Below are 8,351 nucleotides of genomic sequence, written 5' to 3'. Positions count from 1 at the left end.
CGTGTTGTTGCTGTGGACGAACTGATTGAGGCCGATGAAGTTTTTTGTACAGGAACTGCTGTTGGTGTTGCTCCTGTAGGGAGTATCACGTATCAAAATAGAAGGTAACATAATGGATTTAGATACAATGAATGTCAAAAAATAGTAAGTTATAGGAATGTAATGCATGTCAATTACACAAACATAAGTTGAATTTTTTTTTTTTGGCCATATTTATAAACTAATTTAAAATTTCTATCCATATATATTATCAATCTTAATTACTATTTCTTTGAATTGTATATACTATCAATCTTAATTACTATTTATTTGAATTGTACTTATATGGAACAGTTATAAAAGCATCATATATGAGCCCAATTTTTCTTGAAATATTGTTTATATATATGCAGGGTCGACTATAAAACAGATTCTGGAACTATTTGTCAAGAGTTGAACAATACCATTTTAGGAATACAAACGGGTACTATTGAAGATAAGAAAGGGTGGGTTGTTGAATTTGATTAAGTGTGTACACAAATTAAATTATTTTGTCATCAAAATGGCTTCAAAGAAATATAGTTTGTAAGAAATATAGTTTCCAAAAGAAAAGAACATATTGTATACAATGTTATGCTAAACTTACCATATTTCATTTGTGCCATACTATCTTGCTGTATATTTGTCAACTTTATTATTTATTTGATGTACATTAATGTAATGCTCTCCTCTTAGCATATGTGTTGGGCATTATCTACTTACTAAGTATCCTTTGAAAAAAAGAGGAAGAAGAGAGAAATGCCACACATGTCAGAATTCAGAGTACATCCACCCTGATCCCCAGTCATGCATCAATTAATCCAAGTAGGACCTACATTTAGCAGATCAAAGATGCTATGTGGAAATAGCAAAAGCAAACCCGGACTGTGCAATGTATCCATTCCCAATCCTACAAAAAGTCAAGTTATTGGAGTAAAAACTCAAAAGTCTTTCATTTTTTCCACCAACTGTTGTTTTAATTTGTCCACTTCAAAGAGGAACTTCTTCTACAAAATTCCAAATCCAAAATCCTTTATGACAATTAATCCAGTTTTATCAGAAAGCTTGCTTGTTCTCTCCTTCCATGTGGAATATAACCCGACCCAATCAAGCCTTTGATTTGTGCTGAATTGTGTATCTCAAAGTGTAGATCAGTGATATAGGTTAAGACTTTGAAGAAATTTTATGAAAGAGTCCGAAGTTATATTTTTCGTGCTAGGGTAAACATAACATTCAAGATGTATTTTATATGGAGTTCGATATAGACAATGTCAATTTTTTATGTACAAATAGCAGATCTGGTTAAAAATATATAAATTGAAGCAATGCATAGAGCTTAAGAGTAAAAAACTAATAGTATCTCAAAAAGGGCTATGCTTAATAAACTTATAAGCAATTAGTTTATTAGAAGAAAAAGAAAACAACAATTTCCTATACACCAATTAAATATGAATGATTTTCTGTAAAGCACATGGGAATATCTCAAAGCCAGAAAAAACACGAGAACAATTCTACAACGTAATATAAGGATTCAGAAACTCGTGAGTTTGTTCATACAATTTGTAGAAACTAATATAACCCGTTTGTTGTGCGGATCTAATTTGAAAAAAAAAAATTATTATAACTTTTTTGTGAAAAGTTTAAAAGTGATATTCATAATACATCAATGTATTGATTTAATTGAAAAAAAGTTTCAATATCTATAAGTTGACTTTATAAAAAAAGAATACATGAAATGGAAACAATAGAAAAATTTGTAATAAAATACAAATGGTTTTTATTTTAAAAAAGATAGTGATTATTTATATACATTTTGTTTTGTTTTAAACATTTGATAAAAAATAGAGTGTATACGTTTGTTATACTATTATTTCTTTTTTGATCAATTAAATGTATTTTTTATATTTTGTGTCTTATTTCCACTTAAGTTTTAAATAACTATTACTTAATTAGATGTAATATACCATGTGTTTCTTTCAATGTTTTTTTTTTATTGTATCTTTTTTTGAGAGTGTTTATAATGAACAGATTCAAAGTACTATTTTTACGACAAAAATACAAACTAATCTTAAGAATAAAAAAAAAAAAATTTGCTATGATTTATCATTCGTCCAACCTATAAATCTAATGAGTGTCTTTGTTTTCATTATACACATAAATATTTTCTTTTGTTGTACCAAAATAAAATAAATTCAAGGAATATAATATGCACCCGAGTACTAATAAAGAAAAAATATACACTAATTGTATAGTATATTTTGATAATATTCAATCTACAATTTTACATTTTTGTTTTTTAAAAAATATCCTTTACTGTTATTTTTTTTTTCAAAGGCTTATTAATTTAAATGCGTTTGTTTATTTTAATATTTTTATTTATTTTAATTTAAACTTCATTGGATTGTTTGTGGGTAAGTTTTAGTATTATTTTTGAAGATGTGATAATTATACTTTTATATACATTGTGCTAATTTATGGTTGCTACATTTTAATTATTAAAATATTGTGATATATTTATATGCAATGAATTAAAAAAGTAACTTACAATTAAATCAGGTTTGTAATGAGAGTTATATTTTTTATTGTTGGTTTTTTAATTATAAAGATATAGACAAAAAAAATAGTAAAATGAGATAGAAAGAATGACTGAATTTTAGAGGTGTCACATTATATTATTGAACTATATGACATAATTAGTGTTACATGACGTATAGGAGTGTGATGTGTCAATATAATTTGGAGGTTTGTTTTAATATATCAATAATTCTTATAATTTGTATCCCATTTCCACTTAAGTTTTGAATAACTAATACTCAATTAGAGGTGTTATGTCATTTGTTTTTTTCAAAAAAAAAATTTATTGTATCCTTTCTCGAGAGTATTTATAATGAACAAATTCAAAGCACTATTTTTTACAACTAAAATATAAAATAATGTTAGTAATAAAAAGTACTTTTTGTTCTTATGTATCATTCGTTTAAACCTATAATTTTAATGAGTGTCTTTGTTTTCATGAACGATTTATATAAATAAATATTTTATTTTGTTGTACTAAAATAAAATAAATTCTTTTGTATTAAAGGAATATAATATGTACACGAGTACTAATAAGAGAAAAATGTACACTAATTATATATTATATTTAGTATTATTTTTGAAGACGTGATAATTATATTTTTATATATATTGTGGTAAATTATGGTCGCTACATTTTAATTATTAAAATTTAATTAAAATATTGTGATATATTTATATGCAATGAATTAAAAAAGTAACTTACAATTAAATCAAATTTGTAATGAGAGTTACATTTTATATTGCTGGTTTTTTAATCATAGAGATATAGACAAAAAAGTATTAAAATGAAAAAGAAAGAAAGAAGGAATTCTAGATGTGCCACATCATATTATTGAACTATGTGGCATAATTAGTGTTACATGACATTTAAGGGTGTGATGCATCGATATAATGAATTGGAGGTTTGTTTTAATATATCAATAATGGTTCTTAAGACATAGTTTCAATGTCAAATGTCGATATTATTAAGTTGAAATTTTTTATTTGGTTCGAATTAAATCGCACTTGTATATGTAAATTTTAAGTGGTGTTTGTCGTTTAGTCCAATAAGTTAGCACTTTTTTTTTTCTTCCTTGTAATTTTTATTTTTAACTTTAATCTTGTAAGTTCAAATTTGATTTAAAATCGTTACTGTTGTTACTAATTGTTAAAAAAAGATAGCAAACAAAGAAGGGACAAAAAAAAACGCGAGCTTACATAAATCAAATGAAAACATATATGTTTGGTCCTTATAAGTTAGCGCTTTTTTTTATTTTCCTCTTTGTAACTTTGTGTTTTTGTTTTTATTTTCGTTCCTTCTTTATTTATCGTTTCAACTTTTTTAACGGTTCAAGACGGTTTTAAAATAAATTTGAACTTATATAGTTAAAGTTGAAAAAAAAATTACATAAACAAATAAAAAAATACTAACTTTTAAGGACCAAACCGCCAACAAATAAATACCGATGCGTTATTGAAGTCCTATCGAAAGGGCATACCTTAACCCTGACAATAGCCAAACAATGACTTTTCTTTTTATAATTGCATTTTTTATAGAGTTTAATTTGCATGTATTGTCAGTGTAAAATTTTGTACATACTCAACATATGATAATTAATCATGTGAGTGATTTTATATTCCTTTAAAATGGTTGCAAAAATTTTGAATGTTGGAGAATGCACATTCTAAGAAAGTTATAATCTACCTTGGCTCACTCTATTTGTGTCAAAGGTGCCAAAGAGTTAATATCATAGACGATGTTCTTCCAACACTCTAATTTTTTTTTTTTTTTGGTGTTTTTAAAATTTTTGGAATTAGGTACTATAAAAGGTCAATCCGATAAGGAAAAATGGAATTAATTATGTTACTATAGAAACTTCAATTCAATTGTATTTTTTATACATTTTGAGTAAACATTGAAGATGAACGAATAACAATCTAATATCATATCTATCTTAGATTATGATTCATTCTTCACCTTTTACCATGAATAATATTGTATGTACAATATGACAATGTATGTTGAACTTTTAGTGGATAATATCAAATTCTCCTTGTGGAAATGATTTTTGGATATGACCCCAAACAATTTATGTACTTTCTATGAGTGAGAGGTGGAACATGTTCTTTGCATGATCAATCAATAGAGGCGTGTGGGTTGATTAAGATCGGATTGATTTATTTTGATTTGTTGGTTGTCTGGTTTGTATTGCTCTTCTCGTTAGGAGCGACTCTCTATGCAATATTGGTTTATATCAACATCAAATGAAAAGTCATTGTAACTTTTAATTGCATTACAAAATTGATTATATAACATCGAGTAATATTTTTTTTGATTATATAACATAAAGAAGGCTCTCAAAAAATGACATTGTAAAACTAAGTAACTCTCAAAGAAACTCACAAGAAAGACAAAATCGGATAAAAATCGCATTTAACTCTCCTTTCCTGACATATTTGTGTAGAATTTCGTTTTAGTTGGGTTTGGTTACATTACCTAATATTGATGATAGTTTATCATACAACCGAAAAACATAGTAGCCTATCTCTAAATTATAATGCATATAAATTTGTATGACTTGGTAGAAAAAATAGCCTTTGTATAATCTTCTTATCAATCATGAATATTTACAATTACATAAAATACAGGATAATTACAAAAATATCCACTTTGTCGTGCAACTGAACATCATGGGGAGAGAAGGTAGTCCTATTTTTTGTGCAGGTATTTGAATTGTGATTAACTAATTGTGCATACATGCGCACAACCCCATTTATAGCAATCACCGTGATTCTAATAACATCTACAAGCCTAACACTGATTTCTACAAACTCAAACTACCGATGAACTGGCCATGATAATTCTTGTTGGATGATTTCCTTGCCTAAAAAACATAGTCAATTTATCAATCATACCTTTAATTTCAGATAGAAAAGCAAAAGTCCCACTATTGGATAGATGCAAACCTGTCTCCATATCTTCTGGAATCTGAAGACTCTGAGCGCGCTCTCTATCCCCTGCATAACTGAAACAATCAGTTTGACTAGAACTAGTATTGAACTGGCAGTAAGCTGAATGCAATTGATCATAGATCTCCTCCATCCTTCTACAATTCTCATCTCTGTGATCCATGTCAATAAGAACCTATAACAAAAAAGTCTATTAGTTTTAAATGGGAGATGAGAAGCAAGGGAGTGGAGGGTAAAATAGTGAGAGCAAGACACTGCACCTGTGCTGCATTGTTCCTAAATACTGGGAGAAATCGTTGCCTACAATATTGATTAAATAGAACGGTACCAATCAGCAAGGGAATGGTAAATCCAGACGCAACTGTTGAGCGTTTTAGTCCAAACACTCCAAGTGCAATAATTTGAGCCACAAGCAATGAAAAGACCGTTGTGTTGAAGACAATAGGCCATAAATGTCCTCCACCATCATATTTTGTAATATACACATTGAGAATCTGCCAAGGATGGTGTTAAATGGAAGCCTTTTTTGTCAAAATAAATAAGTAAACATTCAAGTAATAATTAGTTCGATGTTATAAAAGTATAGTATTGCACTAGAAACAACTAAACATGATCACTTTTGTTGCATAGATGTAAGTGTTCATCACTTCATCAGTTTATTTATTTTATGTCACTCTCTTTTAAATTATCTGCACTTTGTGGGTTTAAATGCAGAAACTTCCATATAGCAACCGAATAATCAAATTCTACATACGGCCAATCAAGCAGTGCATCGTTTCTAATGTTAAAAATATCCAGCAAAAAGTTTCTTATACGAAGACAAATGTCAGATTCAACTTATGAGATATTCCGATGCACAAGTTAACATGAGATTCACTTCTAGGTATTACATTTTCACCAGTGATAATTTGATCTCTCAAAGAAGCAAGACAAAAAATGATGTGGCAAGATCAAGAATAAAAGCATCATATCTAGTCTTGGCCTCAACTACATGTAAACTTAAGACTCAAATGGTTGCTTAATAAACTACATTTGGAACGTCACAAACATGACATTCCTCTGTGACAAATAAACTATCTTATATATCAATTCAAAATCTTGTATTCCACAAAAGGACCACACATTGTGATAGATTTTAATTTTACTACAGCAAAAAACTTTATTGGAGATATTATCATTAGCTTCATAAATTCAAATGATCAACTAGTAGACGTGTTCCTAAATAGAAGAACTAAGCATAATCAACTTCGCAGTGAACAAAGACTGGAAAACATGGTAGAAATACCAACCTGGTTTCGGTAAACGAGGTATGCAAGGAAAAAGTAGAACAATAAGAAGGGCAGTATCAGGGGTGCCAGAATAGAACAAATGAACCCAAGAAATCCAAATAGTAAGATCCTTGGAACTTCTGTATGGTACGGAAAAGTTACAGTGCCATTGAAGGAATCTTCGCCGGAGCAGAGTACTAATCTTTGGAACAGGTTGCAGAAAAGAGGAAACGGTTGTATAATCTCAAAAGCTAGACTTGCCCAACCAGATGATAAAACATATGTTGTGAAGAAAGTAGCCTGTACACAATGAAAAAAACCACAATACTACAATTAATAGCGAATAATAGAAGAGCGACATATTAATTAGTGTGTTCTAAAAAGTTGAAGGGAACAATAATTTAGTTCAGTGGCCTTAAAATCTTGTCATTGTAAGTTCATACAAAGGGAACATAATTTGCTTTTTTGTAATCAAGGAACACGAGTACATCACCTGTGCTGGGACTGCCTTGGCAAGTTGGGCAGGTAGTTCTGTTATACTAGTAAACACTGAGAGCTGACTAATAACTGACCCAGCAAAAACATTGACAAAAAACACATTCCAAATAGTGAAATACAAAACTTTGCAGCATGCACTTTTCTTCCTACCACTACGGGAAATTGGTCCCTCCACTGCTGAAAGTAGCATCATCACTGGTGGAACACCAATTAAAAATAAAACCAAAATAGCACTTGGCAAGTAACCAGTCACCAGCTGAATCATAAATTGCCTGGAAAAGAATATTGCGTTACTTTACAATGAACTTATAACAAATTAAAATTAGAAACTCCTACATAATACTCCACAAACCAATGCCATGCATGAATAATCATGGATCATAGAAAATTATGAATTGACTACTAATATAATGTATATTTGTTGCTTTACTCGGGGTTTACTAAATTGAAGTTCCATATTTAGTTTAACATGTACAATTGTAACAAAAATTGTAACAGAAATCAATGGCGTGTATATTTTTATCTTTTCAAAGGCATTACAATAATGTAAGGAATCTCAACTGTTGCCACCTTAGGTACTAACAATCTTTTGCAGCGCACTAAAATAAAGAAAATTAAAAGGCATGGAAGACATAGACCAAACCCATGTAAAGATTAAAAAAAGGATCTATATGTATTGCCCAAAAAATGAGCAAGACCAAAAATACAAAAGAAAATAACGTCTGACCCTTGTGTCTGCAACATCTTACTTTTTTAGTATATCTGTCAAGAAAGGAAACATTTTCTCAAGCTTGTCTAGTTGAGTCAAGCCTTGTGCAAATGTGACAGGGATGAGGAATACAAGCACAAAGGTGATAGAAGCCACACATGTAACTATCTTACGGATCCAAAGTTGCTTGTATGGTATGCAAAGGTTGGACCAGTAAACATCACAGGGTTCAGGAGCTTGATCTGTGACCCATAACATAGGATTTGATGCTTGAAGATTTCGGGCAGCCATAAGGGCAGCATACCGACTTTTAAAGAACACGAAAGCAGATG

The 8,351-nt window shown here is 29.5% G+C and overlaps 2 protein-coding genes across 2 annotated transcripts in view; one reads left to right on the top strand and one right to left on the bottom strand.

The window, feature by feature from the left end:
• The window catches only part of LOC101491461 (branched-chain-amino-acid aminotransferase 2, chloroplastic), a 7,400-nt gene extending 6,757 nt beyond the window's left edge, over positions 1-643 (top strand). Inside the window, exons 8-9 of the mRNA XM_073369099.1 lie at positions 1-104; positions 393-643. The exon at positions 1-104 is cut by the window's left edge and continues 7 nt beyond it. Of these exons, the coding sequence (XP_073225200.1) occupies positions 1-104; positions 393-507 (219 nt within the window). The 3' untranslated portion in view covers positions 508-643. The remainder of the gene's footprint in view (positions 105-392) is intronic.
• Positions 644-5,153: 4,510 nt separating this feature from the next.
• Positions 5,154-8,351, bottom strand: part of LOC101508680 (CSC1-like protein RXW8) — a 7,011-nt gene continuing 3,813 nt past the window's right edge. The window contains exons 7-12 of the mRNA XM_073368859.1: positions 8,060-8,349; positions 7,306-7,582; positions 6,834-7,112; positions 5,805-6,038; positions 5,542-5,719; positions 5,154-5,459 (exon numbers count right to left, since the gene is read on the bottom strand). Of these exons, the coding sequence (XP_073224960.1) occupies positions 5,413-5,459; positions 5,542-5,719; positions 5,805-6,038; positions 6,834-7,112; positions 7,306-7,582; positions 8,060-8,349 (1,305 nt within the window). The 3' untranslated portion in view covers positions 5,154-5,412. The remainder of the gene's footprint in view (positions 5,460-5,541; positions 5,720-5,804; positions 6,039-6,833; positions 7,113-7,305; positions 7,583-8,059; positions 8,350-8,351) is intronic.

This window comes from Cicer arietinum, chromosome 5, assembly GCF_000331145.2.
Source record: "Cicer arietinum cultivar CDC Frontier isolate Library 1 chromosome 5, Cicar.CDCFrontier_v2.0, whole genome shotgun sequence".
Classification (NCBI taxonomy): Eukaryota; Viridiplantae; Streptophyta; class Magnoliopsida; order Fabales; family Fabaceae; genus Cicer; species Cicer arietinum.
This window is presented reverse-complemented; position numbering and strand designations above follow the sequence as displayed.